Source organism: Onychostoma macrolepis, chromosome 08 (assembly GCF_012432095.1).
Source record: "Onychostoma macrolepis isolate SWU-2019 chromosome 08, ASM1243209v1, whole genome shotgun sequence".
Classification (NCBI taxonomy): domain Eukaryota; kingdom Metazoa; phylum Chordata; class Actinopteri; order Cypriniformes; family Cyprinidae; genus Onychostoma; species Onychostoma macrolepis.
Window position 1 is genome coordinate 4,962,985 of NC_081162.1, and position 27,699 is coordinate 4,990,683.

A 27,699-nucleotide genomic window follows, 5' to 3' on the forward strand; every position below is an offset into this window, starting at 1 on the left:
TTTCCACATTCTTGAAGTCACTGACACTTCTATGACGCATTGAAATTGTGACTTTGTATTCATATTATGACCACTATTTTCCCAGAAATCACTTCACTTGTTTTGATATCAACAGACAGGACAGGCACTCAAACAGTTACGATTTACAGGTTTCCTTATTCTTTATTCTACTAACTGAAAATATTCACCACTCTAATGGCTCTGGAAAAACATCAGAATTTTTATTTTTTAAATAAATAAATAATATATACATGTCCATACCTGGGCGACATTGGGGGGTGGGGGGTGGGGCAGTTGCGAGATTCAGTTCACGGTCTAAAAGCGTGTGTAAACTTTAGATCGGGACATATCAACCAGTAATTTCATTTCCAGTAACGGGCGGTAGAAAGTTCAGAAATGAATTGTATGCGATTTATGATAGAATAGTCCCACAACTGATCGTTTATTTTTTCCTCACGTGTCTCACCACAATAAAGTCACCTCAAGTGACATGGGAAAAAGACAAGGAAAACTTATATGAATATCAGAAAAGCAGCGTGCACATTTCGGGTTAAAAATAAAAGGCCATCAACTGACACTTAAAACAGGAAGCATCGCCATTCAAATCAGCAGCAAGAGTCAAAGTTCCACAGTTTAGTAAACGCAGGCAACTTCTTTAAGTTATTCTTCACTGCGCTGTATTGACACAGTGCGTTTCAATGTAGCGCATTGTTTTGATGCATAGGCTACATCCAAAAAATATATAGTTTTTTTTTTCTTGCCCGTCCTGACTTGAGAGTCAAATGGCGCCCATGGTGCCGTATATATAGGATGTAGGGGGTCTGGATAGAGGTAGTATCTTTGCTGTCTGGCAGCTGCACCCTAATTGGTAGGGTGGACGGGCAACACTGGTCCTCATCCATCTCCTAAATCTCTCACGTGCTGGCTCCACGTGCCACACCCTGGTAAACCGCCTCAGCTGGCGGGCTAAACCACATGAGGGGGTGGTGTTCACACTGCACCACTAGGTGGATAAGCTGCTTTTGGCAGCCAACAGCTAAAGGGCAGAGGCGATCCTGGATTGATCCAACGGCCGAGTGTGGGGAAGTAAACCCTCCAAATCAGAAGTGGAGCCCCAAAGGTGGACAGCTGCCTGTATTCAGGCACTGCTCCGGCAGCTTCTGCAGCCAAGCTGGTGCCAAACGTACTGCTCTGCATTCCTTTGGACTACATCGTTAGGCCGAGAGGGGGATCTTGACGACTGGGCATCCCAGGATCTCCATATACTCCACCCAGGCTTGCACCCTGGAGAGGTCACTCCAGTGCCGCTGTTCCAGAGACAACAACACATGGGAGACGGCAGTTACGAGTTATAAGCCCAGAGCAGATTGGCGTAAGCTTGGGCGCTATGGGTTGTCTCTGACGGTGGGAGGGATCATCGTGTCCCACTGGTCAGCTAACGCCCACCTTAAGCTGGGCAGCCCCCAGTTAGTAAGGTGCTGACCCGCCACAGTCTGCCTGGTTCAACGGGTGCTTGGAGCTTAGGGAAACGACTAAAAAGCAGATGGCAAAACCTGCACCAGGCAAAACAAGAAGAAGAAAAAACAAACAGCCAGCCCTGCGGCTGGCAAGCTGGAATGTCAGAACCATGTGCCCTGGAAGACAGCCATCATCAACAATGGGCTGAAACGACTGGAAATTGACATTGCTGCCCTACAGGAGACCAGACTCCCGTCCAACGGCAGCCTCAGAGAACAGGACTACACGTTCTTCTGGCAGGGAAAGGAGCCTGAGGAGCCTCGACTTCACGGCGTTGGATTTGCAGTGAGGAACTCCATGCTGTCCTCAATTGAGCCGCCTTCTGGGGGTACGCCCAGAATCCTCTCTCTCCGCCTCTCTACCTCTTCAGGCCCAGTCAACATCCTGAGCATCTATGCTCCTACACTCTGCTCCTCAGCTGAGACCAAGGATGAATTTTATGAAGAGCTTGAGACCACCATCAAAGAGATCCCTATCACAGAACACCTGTTCCTACTCGGGGACTTCAATGCCCGGACCACAACTCCTAGCCCTGTTGCATCGGCCACTTTGGCATTGGCAAGCTTAACGAAAATGGACAGAGACTGTTAGAACTTTGTTCATACCATGACCTGTGCATTTCAAACACGTTTTTCTTAACCAGCTGGATCTTGTAATTTCCAGAAGACCCCTGCTGAACTGTGTTCTCACTACCCGCAGCTACCACAGCACCTAATGTGACACTGACCACTCACTGGTTGGGAGTAAGGTATGCCTTTACCCCAAGCGGATCCACAACTCCAAGCAGAAAGGACGGCCACGTATCAACACAGCCCTGACATCAGTCCCAAAAGTTTGCACACGCTTTGCCAGTGCCATTGAAGAGGCCCTCAAGGACTGCCCAGACAACAGTGCTGAAGAGAGATGGAGCCACATCCGTGACGCCATCTACAACTCGGCCATGGCAACCTTTGGCAAGCGGGAGAAGAAAAATCCAGACTGGTTTGAAGCAGGAATAACCGAACTTGAACCAGCCATCACAGCCAAACGTACAGCTCTGCTAGACTACAAGCGTGAGCCTTCAGAGAAGGCATTAGCTGCACTCCGGAAGGCCAGAAACGATGCCCAGCGGATTGCCAGGAAATGCGCTAACGATTATTGGCTGAACCTCTGTCAGAGCATTCAGCTCTCTGTAGACTGTGGGAACATCCGCGTCATGTATGACGGCTTCAGATCCCAGAGATCAACGATCGACATGATCTTCTCACTGAGACAGCTGCAGGAGAAGTGCTGGGAGCAGAGACAGCCACTCTACATCACCTTCATCGACCTGACCAAGGCCTTCGACTTGGTCAGCAGAAAAGGCCTCTTCACCCTACTGCACAGGATCGGATGTCCCCCCAAGCTTCTGAAGATGGTCACGTCCTTCCACAATGAAATGAAAGGTACCGTCCAGTACGATGGCTCATCTTCAGTACCTTTCCCAATCCGAAGCGGCGTGAAGCAAGTCTGTGTCCTCGCCCCGACACTCTTTGGCATCTTCTTCTCCCTGATGCTGCGCCATGCCTTCAGTCAGTCAGAAGATGGTGTCTTCATCTGCACTAGGAGCGATGGCAACCTTTTCAACCTTGCACGTCTGCGCACAAAGACCAAGGTCCGCAGGGTCCTGATTAGGGAGATTCTGTTTGCTGATGACGCCGTTTGGACTGACCATCAGCCTGAAGAAAACAAACGTCATGGGCCAGGATGTCAGCAGCACTCCCTGAATCTCCATCGCCAATTACATCCTCGAGGTAGTGGAGGACTTTACATATCTTGGCTCCACCATCTCCAGCAACCTCTCTCTGGACAACGAGCTGAACACTAGAATTGGCAAGGCATCAATAGCGATGGTCTGCCTGACCAAGAGAGTGTGGAACAACAGCATGCTCACCACCAACAACAAGATGAAAGTGTACCAGGCCAGTGTCCTCAGCACTCTTCTCTACGGCAGTGAGATGTGGACTATGTACACCTGGCAAGATCGCAGACTTAACTCTTTCCATCTGCGCTGCCTGAGGAGGATCTTGGGCATCACCTGGCAGGATTGTGTCCCAAACTCTGAAGTGCTGGCCCAGGCAAAAACATTCAGCATGCACGCACTCCTTTCACAAAGATGCCTACGCTGGCTCGGTCATGTCTGCTGAATGCAGGATGGCCGGATTCCTAAGGACATCATGTATGGTGAGCTCGCCTCCGGCGCCAGACCAACAGGCAGACCAGCGCTCCGGTACAAAGACGTCTGCAAGCGTGACCTTAAAGCCGGAAGCCTGAATCCCACAGACTTGGAAGCTGCCACCGCAAACCGTGTCAGCTGGCGGCTCGCCGTAAGGACCAGCACAAAGCTGAGCGAGGGAAAGAGAGAGGGCCAGTGGGAGGAGAAGAGGCAGCATAGACGGCAGAGAGCAGAGTCAGTGGCCACAGAAGCAGTCACAGGCTTCACCTGTAGCAACTGCAACAGACTCTGCCGCTCTTGTATTGGACTGTTCAGTCACAGCAGGCACTGCAATTCCACAATAGACTGACTCGGGCGCAGATACTCCATTGTCTCCTGTGACAGAAGGATGCCAAGAATACAGTGCCGTGAAAAGGTTTTTGCCCCCTTCCTGTTGTTTTGTTTTGTTTTTTGCATATTTATCACACTTAAAAGATTCAGATCATCAAACAAATTTTAATATTACACAAAGATAATGCAAGTAACTAAAAAAATGCAGTTTTTAAATGATGATTTCATTTATTAAGGTAAAAAAGCTGTCCAACCCTACCTGGCCCTACGTGAAAAATTAATTGCCCCCCTACTATTAAATCATGAAAGAACTGAGATTAACCACATTATTTTAGAAAGCTGAGTTAAATTTCACTAGACGCACCCAAGTCTAGTGGGTGTGTCTAGTGATTACTGCCAGAACTGTTGAATCAAGAAATCACTTAAATAGAACCTGTCTGATAAAGTGAAGCATGCTTAAAGAGCAACACATCATGCCGCAATCTTAAGAAATTCAAGAACAGATGAGAAACAAAATAGTTGACATGTCAGTCTGGAAAGGGTTATAAAGCCATTTCAAAGGCTTTGGGACTCCAGCCAACCACGGTCAGCCTAGTCTCACATTTGCCAAAAAATATCTTGATTATCCCCAAGACTTTTGGGCAAATATTCTGTGGACTGATGAGACAAAAGTTGAACTTTTTGGAAGGTGCGTGTCCCGTTACATCTAGCATCATCATCACCAACAGTCAAACATGATGGTGGTAGTGTGATGTCTGAGGATGCTTTGCAGCTTCAGGACCTGGACGTCTTGCCATAATTGATGGAACCATGAATTCTGCACTCTGTCAGAAAATCCTGAAGGAGAATGTCCGGCTGTCAGTTTGTGACACAAGCTCAAGCGCACTTGGGTTATGCAGCAGGACAATGATCCCAAACACACCAGCAAGTCCACCTCTGAATGGCTCAAGAAAACAAAATTAAGGTTTGGAGTGGCCAAGTCAAAGTCCAGGCTTAAATACGATTGAGATGCTGTGGCATGACCTTAAACAGTCCATTCATGCTTGAAAACCCTCCAATGTGGCTGAATTAAAATAATTCTGCAAAGACGAGTGGGCCAAAATTCATCCACAGCGATATGAAAGACTCATTGCCAGTTATTGCAAACGCTTGATTGCAGGTTTTGCTGCAAAGGGTGGCACAACCAGTTATTAGATTTAGGGGGCAATTACTTTTTCATGTAGGGCCAGGCAGGTTTGGACAGCTTTTCTCCCTTAATAAGTGAAATCATTATTTCAAAACTGCATTTTGTATTTACTCGGGTTATCTTTGTGTAATATTAAAATTTGCTGGATGATCTGAATCTTTTAAGTGTGACAAATATGCAAACAAAAAAAAAAAAAAAACAGGAAAGGGGCAAAAACCTTTTCACGGCACTGTATATATATATATATATATATATATATATATCAGTGTTGTCAAATGATTAATCGAGATTAATCATATTCAAAATAAAAGTTTTTGTTTAAAATTATATGTGTGTGTATTGTGTATATTTATTATGTATATATAAATACACACATGCATGTATATATTTAAGAAAAATGTTACGTTTATATATTAAATATATTTATATATGATATAAATTATATGAATATAAATATATACATGTAAATACATGTAAATATTTTTCAAAATATATGCTGTATGTGTTACATGTCTGCCTGTCTGAGTCCCCGTTTTCCTTATTTGGTTAGGTTCCGTTTCTTGTTAATTATCGTCTCATCATCCCCACCTGTTTTGCATTACCTTGTTTGCTCCTTTTGTTCTCTCTCCTATAAATGTCCTCAGTTCTCCCTGTATGTTTGTCCGTGAATTAATTAAAATAAATGGAATAGTGTGTTGAAGCCATTAGTTCTCTCATCATTCCTTCTTCTTTACTTTATCAACGCCACAACCACACACCCGCGTAACAGAATTCACGGACCTGAAGACAAGATGGAATTCGTGGAAGCGGTCGCCGCCCTAGCCCTCCTGGATCTCCCCTTCTTTAAATTCGCGAGCAAGTTCTGTGAGCTCGCCGAGAAGATGACACTGGCGGACTCCACCATCATAGAAATGTTCCGGCTCGGGGCCACTTTCCACCGTCCCGTGGACCTCCCAGACACCACAGGATTGTGTTGGAGAGAGGCCATTCTTCGGTGTCTGGGAAGCGTCCGGGCCCGAGTCGGAACCAACTCGCCAGCGGCGGCCCACGAATTCCCGCCGCCGTCCGCGGTCACGGCAAACCCGCCGACACGGAATGCGGCTATCCCGCCGACAGAGAGTGCGGCAATCCCGCCGAGAAGTATGGCAAGCCCGCCTAGAAGTATGGCAAGCCCGCTGGTCCCGTCCAGCTCTCCTGTGTCTCCTGTGCCTCCACTGGTCCCGTCCAGCTCTCCTGTGCCACCACTGGTCCCGTCCAGCTCTCCTGTGCCTCCACTGGTCCCGTCCAGCTCTCCTGCGCCACGAAGGCGCCTCCCTACCTCCGCGATTCCAGAGCGCATTCAAGAGTCCGCGCTTCAAGAGCATCCCCCTGTGCCTGCGCCAAGAAGGCGCCTCCCTAGCTCCGCGCTGCCCGAGCGCATTCAAGAGTCCGCGCTTCAAGAGCGCCTCCCAGTGCCTGCGCCACGAAGGCGCCTTCCTGTCTCTCGCTGCCCGAGCGCCCCCAAGGGTCCGCGCAGCCAGAGCGCCCTCAAGAATCTCTGCTGGTTCCGTCCAGCTCCTCGCCTTCCAGAGCGCCCCCAAGAGTCCGCGCTTCCAGAGCGCCCCCAAGAGTCCGCGCTTCCAGAGCGCCCCCAAGAGTCCGCGCTTCCAGAGCGCCCCCAAGAGTCCGCGCTTCCAGAGCGCCCCCAAGAGTCCGCACTAAGACAGAAAACCCCTAATTTCAGCCTTAAAATTTTGTGTGGGGGGGCTATTCCCCTGTGAGTCCTGCTCCGTCTTGGGCGCCCAAGCTCCTGGATCCTCCATGGGCGCCCAAGCTCCCTGCTCCTCCTAGACCTCTCGTGTCCCTGGATCCTCCGTGGCCTCCCAAGCTCCCTGCTCCTACTTGGCCTCTCGTGTCCCTGGAGCCGCCTTGGCCTTCCAAGCCTCCTGACCCGCCATGGTCCTCGGAGTCCCCTGACCCGCCATGGTCCTCGGAGTCCCCTGTCGTATAATCTATGCATTGGTGGTGGCGATTTACAATGACTCTCTCTGTACATTTAATCATCACACCAGTAGGTGGCGACCAGTGGTTGTCTTTTTAAGTGAGTCACCGAATCATTCTTTCAACCGAATCATTCTTTCAACCGATTCGTTCGAATCACTGTGTACATAGTCCACATTCAATCTTTCTGGTTTCACTTGGAAGTTCCAAGTTGGAACTATTCTCATGGTGAAAAAAAAATTAAAAAAACATTGTGGCAACATTGTGCTAAATAATTAATATTAAATATCAGCCTCCATTGCAGTCGTTCTTGTTCCTTTTATTTGTTTATTTATTTTAAAGATCGGAGGTAAATTATCCGGTCACACTTTATACTGTATTAGGTGGCCTTAACTACTATGTACTTGCATCAAAAAATAAGTACAATGTACTTATTGTGTTCATATTGTATTGCAAAACACTTTTGCTGTTATTGAGGTGGGATACGGGTAAGGTTAGGGACAGGTTTGGTGGTATGGGTAGGTTTAAGGGTGGGTTAAGGTGTAAGGGATGGGTCAACAGTGTAATTATAAATTAATTACAGATGTAATTACATATAGGTATTTTAAAAAGTACAATGTAAAAACATGTATGTACACAATAAGTGCATTGTACCAAATGATTAATTTAAATGTAAGTACACAGTTGTTAAAGTGGGACCAATTATCCTTTGTCAATGTCATCATGGCTGCTAATGTCATGCAAAATGATATTCAAACTCAAATTTAAAAACTTTCATTGAACACAATCACCGATCTGACGATGCAGAATAGAATCAGCTATTGCGTGCAACTGTAGGCTATTAAGATAAGAAAACATTACATTAAAATAACAGACATTTGGCTACATTGACTAACTAATTGATTGATACATTTTTGATACATAGACTACCAAAACACTCTATATATTCTAATAAAATATCGGTTTCTTGATTATATTGGTTTCAAAGAGGCCGCATATAACAACAGGCCACTAAACATATGCAGCCGAGTCCAGTGAAATATCAATTTATTTGCATTTGGCAAATGCTTTTTTCCATGTATAAGAGACACATATTGTGATATCGAAACCATGACCTTGCTGTTGTGAGTATTTCAATATAAAGTCTAGACAAGGTGAACAATAAACAAAGAGTGTGAGACATTCTTAAACTTGGATAACTTAAAATTCACTCTACTTGACATGGATTCAAATGCAGGAGGGATTTTCCTTTGAGTATCATTATGATGAAGAAAGGAAGTGACTAAAGACTTATTTCATTTTTTGGCATCTCTAACAATAATTTGATGGGAACAAAATGTCATCTGGGATCTCATATTGCATCAGATCCATACAAAAAGTACTGTGATTCAGTGTGGGTCAGATGTTAAGATGCACATCATCATTACATACATAATAATGTAACAGCACACATCCCAACAGATGCATGCAAGGGGAATTCCCACTATTCCACTCCACAGATGAGTGTTACAATGGCTCTGAGGATAAAGAAAAAAAAAAAATGGAATTCCCCTTTAATAGAAAGAAAAGAAGCAGGCACAAATGTAGTACACTACAAAATCGATGGGAAACGGAGAGTTTATTATATATATGGTTTCTGTATATATGATTTAAAACTTCCATCCAACATAAATCAGAGTTTATTACACGAGGGAATCCGAATAAAGGATACTATTCCCAGAGAAAGAGGGAATACTAAACTGGAAAATGGATTATGTAATATCTGTACAACAAAACAACTAAATTATTGATGGCGAAGACATTCTAAGTAATGGAGAACAATGTTCATCTGTAACAAATTACATGCTTTTACGCTCTCACTCTATGAAAACCATGCCTTTGCAGTATGAAATGTGCTGTTAGTTTGTATGTTGACTTGTGACAAATGACAGGGCGTTGTTTATGCAATGTGACGCCCCCAATAACATCACTTACTGAGATGGATTTGCACTGTGATATAGTCAAGTCTGTAGCAATGTGGTAGACTTGATTAACAATATTTACAAATCAGGGTTTCTGCAGCATTTATGAAGGTAAATTTATGACTTTTTAAAGACCTTATTAAGACCAAATGAAGAAAACGTAAGGAATACATTAAAGGAAACACAAAACCTTCTCTTAATGTAAATGAATCTGGAATAGCTCTGCTCCCAAACACTAGAATACAGAAAAAACTTGTACCATACCCCCTGATCACACTATGAAAAAGTCATCAGCATTTTTGTCTTGTTTTCCAGTGCAAATGTCTGAAGATTCAAAAATCAAGATACATTTATCTGAGAAGCGAAATGACACAAGATGAAGTCTTGTTTTTTGAGAAATTGATCAAACTGGTTTGATTATGATTAAAACAAGAACAAGGATCTGCCCAATAGGCTCAGATAAATCAACTTCATTCAAGTTTGCCTACTCCATTGACAGATGGTTTGTTCTGGTTTTGAGCATAAACTCACTTAATTTGGTTCGGTTTTTAAAACTTCATTTTACATTTGCATCTCAAGTATATCTAAATTTAGATATTTGAATTTGTAAACAAAAATACTGATGAAGACGTTCTTTTAAAATGGAATGACTTCAGGAATTTAGGACTATCTGCTGTGATTTAAGACCTTTCTGAGGCCTTAAATTGTGGAAGGGTGAATTAAGACTTTGCAAGACTTTTTTATGAGCTGCAGTAACCCTGCAAATAAATCAAACAACTAAAATATGTAGAGATGAACATAAAAACAATAAATCATCATTATTGCAAAATAAATTCTAGCAAATGTTATCAGGGGATTCAATTATTGAGTGATACACTTGAACTGAATCTAGATGGTTCGGATCAAATATACAGTTTATTTGCAAAATATTTCCACTAAAAATACTTAATTGCAGAGTGCCACAGCTGACCACTCAGAACTACAGTATTCCTGAGAGACATATACATCTTGGCTTGTGTCTACACTATATCCGATACATTATTATACAATATTTATTCTCCATGACGTTTTCAGCCAAAGTGATAGTGTACACTATGTAGGTGGCTCCTCAACCTCAACATGCCTTCATCATGACATAAACAAAAATACTGATACATTTCACTTGACCATTATTGATTTAGATGGATAGACATGTAAAGAACATACTGTACATGCAACACTTTGTAAAAACAGAAAACACACAGAGAGTATTACAAACTGAATTTTATACACTAAAATGTCCATTTGGAACAATACTTACCTTACATTCTTAGAAGAAAAGTGACAAAAGCTGCCACTGAGGCGATGCGCTTTCAAAACGTACACCTTTGTACCTTATTTACACCATACTGGTAGGCTACCTTGAAGGTACATAGCTAAAGTGTACATAAAAGTGCCTAAATGGCACACATTAGGCTACCTGAAGTGTACATATCAATACCTGAAGTGTACATATTAATACCTAAAATGAACATATTACCTAGCTATTAGTAGCAGAATGTACTAATGAATGGGTAATGCCTGAGTGACAGCTTTACACCTTACTTTCATAGAGAGCAGCACTCACAGTGAACACAATACAGAACTACAGTGAACATAGCAATAGTAACACAGCACACAGAGACAACACCACACAGCCCACAATGGAAACACAACATATAGGTAGTTACACTGGGATCTCGGCATACACAGAGGCATGTCACAAACCAGTGTGAGAAGCACCAACACCTCTCTCCTACAAAGTTAGTAACCCATGCACTGCCACACAGCCCAGCTGCACAAATCACTTCCTTGCTATGGGAACACAATGCGAGTGTGTCCCTCTCTGAGTGTGTGTGTGGAGGCAGAGCTGCGCTTTTAAACCCGCCCTCGAGAGGGATCTCATTTCCCCTAAATCCTCCCATTTTCCTCCCTCCCCCTCCCTCCCCCTCCGCCGATCATCTCTCTCCGTCTGTACCTCTATTCCTGCTCCACTAGCCCAATCATGGACCTCGCAGCGAGGTGTGCGTTCCTGCTCTCCAGCTTCGCCGTGCTCGCAGCGCTCGATTTGGACGCGATTGACCCAGGCTACTATGTGGAGACCAGCAGTTCGTCAGATGTGATCGACTACAAAGATCCCTGCAAAGCTGGTGAGCCCGAAAGACATTTATCTACCCTGCTTTGATAAGATGCAAGCTTTCGCGCAAGCCACGTAAGGCTGCTGTGATACTGTGCGAACTATAAACTGTAGATGACAGCGCAAAATAAACACGCGATCCGCGGCGTCAGTAAACACCAAAATACTTTGCGCAAAGTGTTGTTGACACAACGATTTCTTAAAGATTACGCGATGTTTTGACACCAGACCGAAAATATTTACCTGGCGGTGTTTTCTTTCGCCAAATCACAGCCGGAAAGTTTTTCTTCGTTTTGTTTACGAAAAGTTTCGCGAAAGTTTGAATTTGCGAACGGTGCGCCAACGATTGACATTTGTTTATTTAAAGAGTAAATTGCAGTTAAAAGTATGTGCAAAACTTTCAATTGTTATTATGGGATGGATCGCAACAAAGTTGCAGATTGGGTTGCTATAGCAATGCATTTTTATTCCCTAGATAGTGTTCTCAGTTTTGGGGTTGGAACATCCCCCCTTTGCCATGTCACTCTGTTGAATGACGTAGTGACCGGCCGGCTCGGTTTTCCTGTAAAGGGTGCACTACGTCATCCATCACAGAAATTGCATTATGACGTAGGGGATGCAATTTATCACTAAGTTATTATTGCATACTTTTTTTTTTTAATTTTATAGAAATGTGAAACTGTAAGAGTGGTGTGCTGCATTGTTGTCACATGACTTCCTCATATTTAATTCAGAAAGTGGCGCCCTGTTGTCATCTCAGAAATAAACATGGTTATTTTGCGTTTGTAAATGTGAAAGAAAAAAAAACTCTTGGCAGACCAATGAAATGAGTAATTGTAAAATCATGTTTAATATTACTTATGTTACACAAATTAAAAGTCACATACTTTACACAGTATACATACTATAGCCTACACACTGTCTAGATGCTGTTTGGCACACAACCAAAGTTATAAAAAGCGCTTAGCTTGATGGCCCCAATTTCATGGCTAGACCAGACTTGTATCATATACCCACATGTTCCGGAGGATAACTTTATCTCGACCTGAATTCAAGCAATTATGTCTGATATAATTACGGTTTAGTAGCTCTAGGGAAGTAATTAATTCTTTGGGTCCCAAGAGAGGCACTGTCTATTTTCGCATTTCGTGCCGTCAGGGCAAGCGCCCTTATTTTGTCGTTCGCCAAGAAGTTATTGAGTTTCACAGAAAATGTTTACTAAGAAGGAATGGTCCCAAATATGGCATGCCTAAACTTTGAGCATATAACTAATGCTTGAGATTTCTTAAAGGTGCCTGCCTAAACTTTATATTGAGGTGATGTTAAAGTACTTTCTCCAATCCAAGTTAATATACAGAGACAGGTTGAAGTAATCTGTTGGTAGGTTGATTTCCCTAAAGAGTGTAAACACTGTGACTTTGTGGTGGTATGAAAACATTGCTGTTTGTTTGAACATCCTGACCTAACAGAGCAAAAGTGGCCTAACCTATGGGGTGAGATTGGGGCGGCATTACCTTTTTGGTCAACCAATGACAGACAAAGGAAGTTTTTGGGAAAACAGATTATTTTTGCAATATATGATACTAGAAAATAACTTTATACTCGGTGCCGTAATGAACATTAATACAGGTTTGGAATGACCTGAGAGCGAATAAAAGATGACAGAATTTTAATTTTTTAGGTTGAACCATCACTTGAAGAGATCAAGCGTTAACTGATCTACTATGAAATTGAGAAATAGAACTTGAATGTAGTTCAGCACATTAACCCTAATCTTCAGCTTGTGGTGGGATGTTACGGATTTCCTTTGTTTTGCCACCTGCAGGTTGACATTTGATTGGTTTTTACACCGTTAAGTGGATGGATTGAAATGAATCCAAGTTTCTTGAAGCTCACACAGGGGTCACTCCGGAGACGTGTAAAATCTCAGGGATCTTGGTCTCTATTAACTTGTCTGCTACTCCTCTCCACCTCCTTCCTAACTCCCTCTCTTTCATCTTCCTCTTTTTTACTCTTTCAGGCCTGTTTTTTTCTATGTCCTCATTTGCAGCTCAATGGGGCCCTTGGCTGTTCATTTTTACATTTTCACCCCTATGAGAGACAGACTTTCCTCTTAACAAGTGGCTATAGGACAATAACAGAGGCCACCAGCTGAAATTGGTATTCCAGGCATATTAGGCTGGTTGACCCGCAAAGGCTCAGGGGGCGTCGATCTCATACTAGGATTAACTTCCCGGATTGTTCTGTCACTCTGTGATTCAGGCTCTCCAGCGACGTTAAGCCAAAGTGATTCTGTTTTGGTTGGTGACTCCTCGCTATCGCATTTCATGCATCATTCAGGTTAGCTAAGCTAAGAGAAGTGGCTCTGTCGTCTTTCTCTATAAATTTGTTTTTGTTTATTTGGTGCGTGAACTTTTCGTAAAAAGGAAGCGATGTATTTACACGGGTTGTTGTGAGTCAGAGTTCACTGGCTGTTATGAAACGATACGGCGATTATCTGTTATTCACAGCTGTTTATCTCCTTCTTTTATAAACAGTTTAATAGCTCCGTCACCACAATTTCCAAACAAACGGATTTTGCGAGTTGACGCCACTGCGGAATTAATGCCCTTAATTTTTGTGTCAAAGTTTGCGCTGGGCAGGAAAGAGTATTGGTCGATCCTTCATTACCCCTAATACCTTAACTGTGATGTCAATACCCATAGTGCCTGGCTCTCTGACCTGATTGAACTGTTGTAAACACGGCTATAATTTTGGAGAACAAAAAATGTGCACATACCCTTCATCCCTCTCAGATCTGAGTGGTAGAAGAGGACGGGGTTTGGGATTGGTTCTGGACGGGGCCCAAACGGCCCAGCTGTAGCAGAGATTATGCGAGACGAGAGGTCTGCGTGTACGAGAGAGGAGTAGGAACACAGATGTAATGCGCCGTGTTTACACTTCATCTAAATAGATGTGGTAGAACGATCAAGCTGTCAAACAGAGTTGCTGTTGAAATGCACTACATATTGGTCTGCTTATTGAATTCCATTCTTTACACTAGCAAAATGAATTGCTTGTTTATAAATCAGGTTTTAAGGAAAATGTTGCATTGAATTTACTACAAATATTTTCATCCGGAAATGGCAATTCTGTCACCTTTTATGCCATTCTTCTTGCTTCTTTTGTGGAACACAAAAGAAGGAAATTTGAAGAACCATTTTTTCCATGCATTGAAAGTCAACGGACTCCAAAACAACGTGATTTTGAACCCCGCTGGCTTCAGTGTATAGAAAAAAAATGCATTTTTTTCTTCCTTTGTGTTCCACTGTAGAAAGAAAGCCCAACAGACTAAAGGCCAGAGTTTTCCTTTTTGGGTGAACTATGCCATTAAACCTGGGGTGTACTTAGTTTTTCCGCTTGCTGCTACGTTTCATGCACAGTCTAATGTTGTAGCTTTCAATGTATTCTCAATTGACCATGACCCCAGTTGACCACGACCATGTGTTTGACTTTTGATACTTCACCTGGCCTGTAGATGGCAACACAAAGTTGTATTGTTTTTATACTCAAGTCGTACAATCATGGCAACCTTTTGACTTCCTCACATATCAAATATTGTCGTTTCCACTTTTCCCTTCTGTTGTCTTCTTTGATCTTATCAGTTGTTGGTTTTTTTGACTAGTTCTTAAAAAACTTGCCACCTAGTGGACCCACCAACTGGTGCAATAAAAAAAAAAAAAGGCATACCTTTGGCTTGAAAGTCAGCATGAAATGGAAAATATATTTTCAATATGCAAAGTTATTGGTCTTATTGTGAAAACACCAGATTTATGCAAGACTTTTCAAATCATTTAGTCTGCTTAAACCCCGCCTCTTCAAGCTCATCTTCATCTGCTTCCACTTTTGAGTGCAATGCCCACATCTCAACAACCAATAAACAATTTAGTGCATGGAACCCGCCCTATCCACCCTAAACCCCACACTACATTTATTTCTTGTCGATGTTTCACTCAGATCCATGTCAGTATGGAAGAAAACATCTGTCGCTACATCCATTTCATGGTGACTTTAACAGCTCATTGCAAGGCAAAATTGTCATGAATAACCACTTAAATTTAGGCATTTTCCTAACATTTTTTGTATGACCTAAGAAGACTTGGAATATAGTGCAGGAGTTGTATGGAGCTCTTTTGTGATGTTTCTTTTGTGTGGTAATTTTTGGAATTTATCAGCTATTGTTTTGATTAAGTAACACTGTGAAGATTCTTCACACAGAAGTTATACAGGTTTAGATCATGGAGGATACGATGAGTGCATTTTTATTGTTGATTTGAACTATTTATTTAGGAATGCCAGTAGGATGAATTTTGATTTCATGTTGACTTGAGAATGAAGAGAACGTTGTAGCTTTGTCCTCATTTCTCTCGCATGTCTTATGTAAGTGCTTAATTCATAAACTCTATGAAATAAACCAGACAACAAATACACAGAGAGGCTGCAAAGCTCTGACTGCTAGCTTGCACTCAGCTGTAGTTCTCACATGACAAATGTTGTTCCCCGTCTCTTTCCCCAGCATGGTTTTAATAAAGCACTCTTTGACCTGATTCCCTGTTGCACCACTCACCAAGAAATGTGGTGCTCGAATTCCTTCTTTTTGCGTCTTCAGAGTCTGCCTCATTGCTCGGCATGGAAAACCACAAGCACAGACAGTTCAGCTGGAGCCGCTGGCCGAGCGCAGAGCCTGTCATACATGCACAACTGGTGACATCATACACTCCCATGGTTCATTTTTCTTTTTGGAGAGGATTGGTGGTTATTTAATAACTTTTCAAGTGATTCTGCCTAATTCCAAACAATTTCACAGTCGGAATCTGTTGGAAAAATAAGTGAAATGTAGTAGTTTTAGGTACATATGTGGAATAGAGTGTTAAAACTCAATTCAAAATCTCACATTCTAGCACACTGGATTTCATCATAACTGTTCAGAGAGTTGTAATCACATTCATTAAAGATAATATTTTCAGCGCCAAAATACTCTTTGCTATCCTATAGTTTAATATGCATCACTATAAGTAATCTGCTGGTTAAATAATTGTGGCTCTGTGTTATGAAAACATTGTGCTGTTTGTTTGAGCATCCTGACCAGCCCAGCATAGCAACACTGGCTCAGCCAATGGTGTGAAATGGGAGGCGGGGCTTTTTATTTGGCAAACCAATAGGAGATTGGGGGGATTGCTTGTGTAAACCTGTTTGAAACAGTTATATATGCAGTTCTGTTTGGTGATGCTAGTGGCACAGAAACACACTTTCTGGAATATTTCACGTTTTTCAAGATTTAGATAAAAAGCAAAAATCAAGGTAATTGTGCGGCATTAACGATGGAAGTAGAAAAGAAACAGACATGTAAAACTTAGCATTTTATTAAAGCACCTACATTTTTAAAATGCGTATCATTTGAGCTGTAAAGTTGTACTTTTTATGACCATTTCAGGGTTTCATGTCAACAAAACTGTAAAACTGGATATTATGAAGTATGATTTTTCACACTAAAGTCAATTGAGAAAATCAACACAGTGTTTAAAATCTTGTGGCTGTTGAGGCAGTGAGTATTTTAACGTTTATGGATCGGCCACATTTACTTCCATTATAAGTCCCTCACTATAACCCAGATTTTTATATATTTTTTAAGAAGAAAATTGGAAATTAATTAATATTAATTATAAATTAACATTATGCCAGAAGTGCCATAAATTGGGTTTAACTTGTAGTGAACCTTGAATATTGCCTTAAGTGAAATCATTTATGATCCTTGCCACATCGTTTTTTACATTTTTTTTTTTTTTGCATTTGGTAAAAGATTTAAAGTGCTTTGCGCCAAACGCTATTCTCAGCTAAAACATTGGGCCTTAATTATGGCTTTTACAGGACACCGTGACAAATGTACTTGGCCTGATTGTAAGGAAAATCTCTCTCAGTATTATAGGAATCTCAGGAACTTAAATAGTGAAGTTGTCTGCTTAAAAATATAAGGCTGTATTTCTAACCTGAAAGCCCTCCCGGGAACTTTCGGCGCATTCATCTAGATAAATTCTCCCGTTTATGGAATGAAAAATGAATGAGAAGCAGTCACGCACAATTACTGTACGCCTCTCCAACTGCAATGTCTTTTTCCTGAAGGAATTGGAGAGCTACGTTGCGTAACATCTGTCTGTCAACATTATTTCCATAATCCAGCCTCAGGACAACAAATGAAAAAGTTTAATTTGTAAGACCTCATTTCCATAAGCTCCAGGATTCACCTAAACTCTGTAGGTGCTGTTGTTTCCTGGCTACACTCATTGGTTCATTGAGCCCGTCTTTGCTGTTGTGCAATGGATGTTTATAACTGTAACCGAGCCAAAGGTTTCCTCTCTTTCCTCCCCCTCTTGCCCTCTGGGTGAGGATCACAGAAAATGAGGGCTAGATATAGGAGAGTGAGATGAGATGAGGTGAGTGTGCCTGCAGACTGTAGGTCATTCAGTGCATGCCAGCATGGCCCGGTCCTGCGGGTTTCTGAGTCTGTCTGCCAGCTGATGTGACTGCGGCGCATTCAGACCCCTCTGGCAGCTAAACCGTGAACCATACATCACCCCGCTGCACGTCTGAACCCATTTTAGATGCTGTTTTTTTAAGTGATTGAGGTTGGAACTGATCTGAGACCTCAGTCATATGCATTGTTGGGGAAGCTACCTTGATATTGTTAAAGCTATAAGCTACTTTTGAAGGTCAAGTGTGTCATTTCTGTGCCACTAATGTTATCAAATGAATTAGGCTCACGACTTAGAGATGTAAATGAGTTTGTTTCTTCATGAGAAGAGATTTGGAGAAATGTAGCATTACATCACTGTCTCACCAATGGATCCTCTGCAGTGAATGGGTGCCGTCAGAATGAGAGTCCAAACAGCCGATAAAAACATCACAATAATCCACAAGTAATCAATACAACTCCAGCCCATCGATTAACGTCTTGTGAAGTGAAAAGGCTGCATCTTTGTAAGAAACAAATTCATTATGAAGTCGTTTTGAACGTATGGAAAATATGAGTCTTCTATCCATAATAACGCTTCCTCCAGTTGTCCTTTTACATCAAAATCCACGGAATTGATTGTTTAAAAGATGCTTTATCCGTGCATATTTGTCTCCTGATTCAGATGAGATGGCTTTTTCACTGGAGAAAGCAATATTATGGATTAGGGACTCTATTAGCCAGAAACAATGGTTTGAAGTTTAAAGAAATGCCTTAATGATGGATTTGTTCGTTGAAGCATTTCACTTCACTCGACATTAACTGATGGACTGGAGTGGTGTGGATTACTTGTGGATTATTGTGATGTTTTTATCAGCTGTTTGGACTCTCAATCTGACGGCACCCATTCACTGCAGAGCATCTATTGGTGAGCAAGTGATGTGATGCTATACATTTCTCCAAATCCGTTCTGATGAAGAAACAACCTCATCTACACCTTGGACGGCCTGAGAATGAGTAAATTTTTGCTAATTTACTATTTAACCATTTAATTGAAAATAGTTTTCCCATTAGTTCAAATATATAGTTCACCAGGCAATATCTTTGAAATAGATCAGATTTTATCATTTCATTTTAAAGTATTTATCTTGCACAAAACATACATTTTGTTTTATTGCTGTTATTCTATTAGAATAACAGTGAATCCAAACCAAGCGATTCACTAAAATGAATCAGACCTCCCAACCCTATACTAAAGAGACAGAGAGGAATTTTCTAGAAGACAGCATTTGATTATTGCCTCAGGTTGCTCGGTTGTAAGGCTCTGCAATATAATGTAATATACAGTGTGTGACAGGCTATAATCTTTGTCACGCTACTCTGCTTCTTGTTACTGGAAAAGCTGCACAATTTTAAAAATGGCCGAACTGCTGTAACAGAAATGCCGTTATAGGGATAGTTCACCAAAATATAAGCATTTTGATTTACCCATCCTCGTGTCGTTCTGAATCTCTTCCGCTTTGAAAGACGACATTTTAAAGGTAATTTTTCATTCAATTACAGTGATGTTTTCAAGCTTCAATAGGGACAAAAAACACCATAAAGATATCATAAATGTGTTCCATACAAGTTAAAACTCTGCTTTTACGTGGTAAGACGTCCAGCATTTAAACCCAGCGGACTCAGGCTGTCAGCTGAATGTTAGCAAACAGCTTGAGTTTGTACATTTGACTCAGATAAGAGAAGGTCAAGAGAGGTAAAAAAGAGGGTGGAAGAATCATGTGGAGGAGGACATCTGGTTTTCATACATCTGCCATTCTAAGAAACTATATGTTGTGATACTGGTTTTCAAGTCAGGAAGTAACTTCCTGTTTCTTTTCTCTTTTCCCTAGTATGCTGCTTTCTGCTCAATGAGTTATAACAATCTAAATCCATTGCCCGGCAGCAAAACTCCTCTGCCAAGTGCAGTGAGCTCCAAAAGTCTGCGTCCTCTGGTTTAAATGCTTCTATTTGGCACTCTTTTTAAAGTTTTAAAAGAATAATAAATTATATTAACAGCATAACCGTTTTTATTTCATAACAGAAGAACTAAAGCTGCATGAGCTCCACACATTGATCGAATGATCATGTTCTCCAGCATGATTTGATAATGATCCAAATAGAGCATCTTGTGCTTCAGTGGAATCCAGAACATCTGACTGTCTGTACAATGTGACGTGATCAGTGTCCTAGAAATAGTGCACATCTGAAATGTTATTTTAAAAAGTTCTTAGAATTTTTAGTTATAAATATTATTGATGCTTTCTTGGACTTGGACCATTTGGCATAATAATCAGCGTCATTTTTTTTTAGATCATGACAAACGGATACACTCTTAAAAATGGAGGTTCCAAAAGGAAACTTTTTTAGGTTTAAATAGAAGAATCTCCAAAGAATCTTTCCGAGAGATGTCTGAAAGACATTTTAATATTCTAAAGAATCTTTTTCCACTATTAAAGAACCTTTTGTCCACAGGAAAGGTTTATAGGTGTTCCTCAAGGAACCTGTAAAGAACCTAATGTCCAATTGTTTGGCTGTTAGTATATTTTTGTATTTATTGCCCAATAAGCACTCACTCTTCCAATTTTCTTCCAAAGCAAATGAGCAGAGAACATGAAAGAGAGAAACTTCTGTCTGAAGACGCTTTTCACATAATTCACTAGTATGAGCCTGTTCGCCACCTCCGGCATTGCAGCATTGCACTCCATTTGTTCAAGTAATGACACAGCAGGATCTAACAAACAACGCGAGCCCTGTCGATGTCTTCAGCATGTGTGTACACAGAGTGAGAGAGCATGTACGGATGTTTATATATGTGTGAGCCGTGCTGATGTGAGCGGGCAGTGAGTAATGAAGTGATCTGAAGAGTAAGGCATGTGTTCCTCGGGGAAGTGTTTAAGCAGGCTTGAGAACGTTTCACTGATGTGGGTGTTATGTGTGCAGTAAGAGGATTTCATTGTGTGTTCATTGGCTTTCTGTAACATGGGGTCACAGGTCAACTTTTATTTTGGTTTTGGCAAATTTCAGCTCTCAGCCAGAGATTTACTCTAGAGAAATGTTTTTTTTTTTTCCTTGCCAGGCAGATATCTTCCCACACATTTATGCTGTTACATGCAAACATTACAGTAAGCTACTGTTGTCGTCTATTGTAATGCGCCTTTCAGTTCTACTGTTTCTACTATTAGGATTTGTCCAGTGTTGTAGAGTAACATTTGAAGGAGTAGTTCACCCAAAAACTTAAATTTGCTGAGAATATTCTCACCCTCTGGCCATCTAAGATGTGAATGAGTGTTTCTTCATGGTAACAGATTTGGAGAAATTAAGCATTCCATCACACGCTCACCAATGGATCCTCTGCAGTGAATGGGTGCCGTCAGAATGAGAGTCCAAACAGCTGATAAAAACACCACAATAATTCACAAGTAATCCACACCACTCCAGTCCATCAAATTATGTATTGTATAGAGAAAAGCTGCCTGTTTGTAAAAAACAAATCCATCAAGATGTTTTAAATTTAAACAGTCGCTACTGGCCGAAGTATGAGTTCATAATCCATTATAACACTTCTTCCAGTGAAAAAGGCCATCCATTGTTGTCCTCTTACATCAAAATCCAATTTGTTTAGAAGTGTTTTGGACTATTTTCACTTAGGGCTGTGCGTTATGGCAAAAAAATTTAATCTTAAAAAAAAACAAAAAACGTTTGACATTGTCGATTATTATTATTTATTTTTTTTAACTAGTCAACTTGAAAGATGCAAAATTATCAAAATGTCTAATTCTATCATTTGGTAATATTTCTATTCAAAATTGTTTCTAAGGAATTAAATCATGGCAAAACATTAAATTCAAATTAATCGGAAAAATCGCCCAGCCCTATTTTCACTTGTAAATGGTATTTGATCTAATGAAGAAACACACTTATCTACAGAATTTGGATGGATGGAGTAAATTCTCAACACATTTTCATTGTTGCCTGAACTACTGTTTATGCAGAAAAACAATGGAAATGCAAGGTAATACAAAAACATGTTCGGTGTAAATGGCCCCTTAGAATGTTCTTAGAGATGCTAATGAAGCATTTAACTCTGTAGCTAAATAAACATTGAGGTATTGCCCTACTGGAGAAAAAAAAAAAAAACAGCCTAAAGCTGGTCTTAGCTGGTTTAATAAGTTTTTAAAGTAAACTAAATTATATATTTGAAAAAATATCGCCCTTTAAACAGCTTGTTTTTTAACAACTTTTTTGTTGCTAGTTTCTCAAAGAGGTCATCGGATGCCCATTTTCCACAAGTTGATATAATTCTTTAGGGTCTTAATGACAAGTCTATAACATACTTTGGTTAGAATTTCTCAATAGTTGTGTAAAACAACAACCTTTTTACCTTGTCAAAAACAGCTCTGTTCACATCAAGCAGTTTCGGTGCATGACCCTTTAAATGCTAATGAGCTTTACTCACCCCGCCCCTCTCTTCCGTGGGGTGACGCATTTCTCTGAGGCTGTAAACTTTAACCGCATTTAGCCGTGGAACTTGCTAACTAGCACATTATTAGGAAAGGCGATTTGCAAAGATTAATAAAAACCCTTATACTCACTTCTTCTGTAGGTGAAGCTGGACGCATTTAGGTAGATTGGGGTGCATTCCCTTCAAAAACAAAAGTAATCCTCTGCGTCTTCAGCGGCTCAGATGTCGGGAGTAAATGACGACTGCTATGTTCATTATTACATCCACCAAAAAAACACCTCAATCGCTTAGGACAGTGGTTCTCAAACTAGGGTATGTGAGGTGACGGAGGGGGTACGTGAACAAAATTCTGAGTTTTGGCATTCATTTAATTCTACTGCAACTTAAAGAAACATTAAAACCGAGCATGTATTGCTGACAAGCAAAATGCCGCATCTAATATAAAAACGTGAAAATGGGAGTGCCGTAAACAATCAAATACATGATATCCAATCAAATTATCTCATCTTTTGTGGTCAAAACTGACTGCATTCACACAAGCACCGTGCATGTGATAGGATGCCCGCTGAGTATGCTGCAAATCGCCCTGCTGTTCAGTGTATCTTTAAAGTAGATCTTTAGCACTTGATAGCATGAAGAGCAAATATTGACACGGACTGTACATTGAGATCGATTTAAACTCTCTTCGATACAGACACACCCTGTGCACGTTATTGTTTTTCATGTTTAAAATATTAGCAAGAATGCAAATTTCCTGAATATCCAAACGATGGCAAATGTGACATTAATTTTTACAACAGTTAAAAAAAAAGGTAATATTAAGTGAACATATATTTTAAACAGAATATTGTCAATATTGTTTGTTATTATTGTTTTGTTGCAAAATATAGTTCCAATGAATTCCGCAACATATGCGTGCGTCTCCGAGCAACAGCGGTGTTTTGTTAGTGAACGAATCTGCGGCTTTGAACGATTCGGAGAGTCAGTGATTAATAAGCCATTCATAACTACAGCCTTTTGCTTCATTACTGAATGAATGAATGACGCGACTCCTCGCTCATTAAGACAGTGACTTGCATTTGTAACTGAAGTAGTTAACAACTACAGCAACTACAAGGTTGCTTGTAGCTTGGCAAGCTACAGTTTCAAAGTAACTTGCCCAACACTATTAGTATGTGTGGTTCCTGTCCATGAAGTTTGTCTGTCCACACTCTCTGAAGGGTTCATCTAATTAGCCTCACAAGAGTGTGCGCATTGTCTTCTAAATAAAGATGAGCCCTGCGTGATGCATTAGAGGGAACAATATGCTTTGTTGTTGGTGTGAAACGATCACAAAAACCTTGGGAGTTCTCGGTCCAATCATCTAGTTCACACCTAATTAGCCACAATAATGAGAACGCAAACTGACCATGAAAAGCAAGTGTTGGTTCACTCACTATGTTAGCGACACCTCTGCCACATTTATGTAGCTCCGTCATCCTAGCAGAGACTTTGGAGAGTATAGTAAATATAGTGTGACCTTTGAACTGCTGTTTAGTCGACTCTAGATGCTTCTTTACATGCATCTAACTGTTTGTAGAGTACTAAGGCTTAAAAATGCAAATGTAATGAGTGGTTAAGTGTTTGGATGGTTAGAGGAACCATTATTCACACATTCAGATCTCAGATCAAAACAATGCAGCTAGCATATACAATGAAAAGGAAAATTAGTGCAAAAATTGGTCGTACACACCGACATTAATAGCTCTTTCCGCTCATCAGGTGTCATTAATATTGGTGTGTAAAACGAGGGCGGTCTGGCTGATGGTTGGATCAATAGCTCTTTGTAGGCAGTAATTGGTTTGTTATGGTTAGACGGGCCGCAGCCACTGTTCTGACCCCCTGCTACCCTACAGCAACTGTTTCCATTTAACACAGACACACGCACACACACATTTAAGTGTGTGTTTAATTGTGTATGTGCGGTCGCACAGACCAAAACTGGTGAAAATGAAAACCTTTTACAAATATTTACTCAAAAGAAACATGTTCTTAGGTCATTTATGGTTCTCTCACTGTATTTCAGACACACAGTTTGCATGATATGTTTTTTTTTCATTGGTGTAGGTCGATATTGGGGATTGAGGCACTTATAAATAATAATTTCGTAAAATCCTAATTTAACTTTGAAACTGTAGCTAGCCAAGCTACAGGAAAAATTTACAAAGTAGCTTCCCACACAAATTTAAAAAATAAATTCTATAGTTAAATAATATATTTAAAAATATATTGTCCCTTCAACAGATTCAATGTAGTTAACAACTTTTTGTTAGCAACTTTTAACTTTTAACACTACAAGTTGCTTACAACATTGAATATATTGAATATAAACTGGCAAGGAATAGTAAACTTTCTTTTGTCTATCAGTCTAAAATAAATTTATACAGTACCAATATCAATACATGTTTTCAAAATTGCACTGTAAAAAAAAAAAAGTTGAGCCAACTTAAAATTTTAAGGCAACCAGCTTCAGCAGATTTGTTTTCTCAACTTGTCGTTTTAAGTTGATAACACACAAATTTGAGAATCTCCCATAAAAATAAGTTGAGCAAACTCAAAAATCTGCTGAAGCTGGTTGACTTAAAATTTTAAGTTGGCTCAACTTTTTTTTTTTTTTTTACAGTGTGAGATATGTTTATTTACAGACAATGTTCATAATCGCCTGATGCTAGCAAACGCAGAATTTTGGTAGAAAATTTGTAAATTGTTGTCATTCACTTCATTGTTCCCCCAAATTTTTGATTATTTTGAAAAGTAATAGCACAGTAATATTCTCAAATATTAATGCAATTTAAAAAAAAAAATTGCTTCTCAAAAAAAAAAAACAAAAAAAAAAAAACATTTCTTATTAATATCAATGTTGAAAACAGTTGTGCTGCTTCATATCATTGTGGAAACTGTGATAGGCCTACATTTTTGGGGATTCTTTGGTTAGAAAGTTTAAAAACAGTGTTTATTTGAAATATAATCTTTTTTTATAACAATGTACTTTGTAAAACAAAGTCTACAGTAATTTTTATTCAGCAAGGATGCGTTCAATTGATCAAAAGTTAACTTCTTAAGAAAACACCTTACTGAGCCCAAACTTTGAATGGTAGACTATACTTCAGAAAAGCGACTGCTCTGCGACTACCGTGCCGATGAAGAACGATGAACGACCTGTTTGTTTTCCAAATGGCTGGCATCTCTTTGGCCGTATGCCTTCACAAGTCAACGATCATTCCCACGGGCCGTCTGAGAGTCTAGCCGTCTGAAAGCAGTCGCCCCTTCTATTGCACTTTCTTCATCCCGGCCTCCCTCTGACAATCCCTGAAGGCTACACATAAAGCCCATTCCCCAGTCCGTGGCTGGAGTCTGGTCTGGGACGCAGACTGTGATTAGGCTCTTCAAAAGCAGCAGCCACGTGGGCTTCTGCCGCCTGATGTCCAAATTGCAGTGTCAGGAAATGTCAAGGTAAGCATTTGCTAAGGAAGAACAGCTGGAAGTGTTTTTACAGGAGAGACGAGTGAAGGGGCTGCACTGTTTACAAGACTCCCTCATCCCCGCGGTCCTAACACGAACGCTCAGCACCATCTGCGTTTGTCCAGAGAAGAAATGTGTTTGTCTTACAAGAAAAGAGATACCATTTCCTCCAGGGAAATGTCAGTTTATTATTGGATTTGTACATACTTGTAAATATTTCCTTGACACTCTAAATCAACATTTCCCTGGACATTTGATTATCTGGATGAATCTCACTAGTTCATGTCCAGGTCACAGTTCACCACATAATTAAATAATAATAAATTAATTAAATATTACTTTACTTAAAGAAAAAAAAAAGAGAGAAAAAAGTATATACATACAACATTATGCCTTATTTGCCTCCCCAAATTCTCATTACGGCAATGCATCTAAACATTTTACTTATGTTTTTTTTTTTATTATTATTTATTTATTTTTTATAGGGAGTCAAGTATTTTTTTAATGCATTTTCACTTATATATATAATCAGCATAAATATTTTTGTTGTAAAAATATTGTTTTCATAGAAATTAACTACATTTACAGCGTAGTGTTTTTAATAATTATATATTTGAATAATTTGAATATATATATGTAGCTTTTTGTTTTATAGATATGATATTAATATTATAATAAAATAACAGAAAACTTAATTTTTAATTACAGATAAATTATATCTATACATTAAGTTGTAGCTTAACTTAAGTATTCCTTTAATGTAAACTTTCATGTAAATGTACATTAGTGTTGTCAAACGATTAATCGTAATTAATCGCATCCAAAATAAGTTTGTTTACATAATGTGTATACATTAATATATATATATATATATATATATATATATATATATATATATATATATATATATATATAAATAAATAAATAATTAACAATAAATAACAATAAATATATAAACACATACATGTATATATTAAAGAAAAGTATGTTATATTAAATATTTATATATAATATAAAATATAAGAATATAAATGCATATACATGTAAATATTTTCAAAATATCAGTGGTGTTGTAATAAATATTTTTACAGTTAAAAAAAAAAAAAAAGAAGTAAATTCACAATTTAAATTCAATTTAATTTAAATCATGGGCGACTACATCGTTTGGCTGCTTGATTTTACACTACTGATGACATTAAGTGAAACAGGGATTGTGAACTCAGAACTGCCTAATAGCCGAGGTCCTGATGAATGTGAATAGTGCGTTTGCATTTCAGGAGGTGTGACAGCAGTAGCATGACAACTATTCTCATGCGCAGCAGGCCTGTAGTCTAACGTGCGTCTGCCTTACGACCCCCAGCCCAGACGTTCCCACTCTTCACCTCAAAGATGCTGAAGGCCTGAAATCTCTGGTTTTGTGGGTGGTAACTTCAAGACCTGTCTAGACCTCACATGTGATCTCCTCGGGCTCTGAATAGAAACCAGTCTAGGTGAAACGGGTGCCAAACTGGCTTTTGTTAATGAAAGTGCTGTTGTGTTTGGATCCAAGGTGATCATCAAGAGAGGCCAGGCAATGAAAAACGCATAAGAGAAAAAGGTTTGCCCAGCTGGACCACAAATACAGATCCTCTTAAAAGTATCAAATCTAGACGTTCAAACCCAATCCATCTACGGCAGAGCTTCTGTTGTTCTCTTTTAATGGCTTTTACTCTCTGTCTCAGCAGCAAATCTCTCTTCATGGGTGGTGGAGGGTGTGATTGACAGTCATAATTGCGTAGATTACTGCAGACAGACACTGAGTTGTGAGCAGGACACCATGATTAAAAGGCTTTTCACATTTTGAGGTCTACTTAAATGAGAAAAATGAGCTTCCTGAGTGTCAG

The 27,699-nt window shown here is 40.1% G+C and overlaps 1 protein-coding gene across 1 annotated transcript in view; it reads left to right on the top strand.

Moving 5' to 3' along the window:
• The first annotated feature begins 11,139 nt into the window (after nt 1–11,139).
• Nucleotides 11,140–27,699, top strand: part of bmp1a (bone morphogenetic protein 1a) — an 84,228-nt gene continuing 67,668 nt past the window's right edge. The window contains exon 1 of the mRNA XM_058784123.1: nt 11,140–11,337. Coding sequence (XP_058640106.1) covers nt 11,193–11,337 — 145 coding nt within the window. The 5' untranslated portion in view covers nt 11,140–11,192. The remainder of the gene's footprint in view (nt 11,338–27,699) is intronic.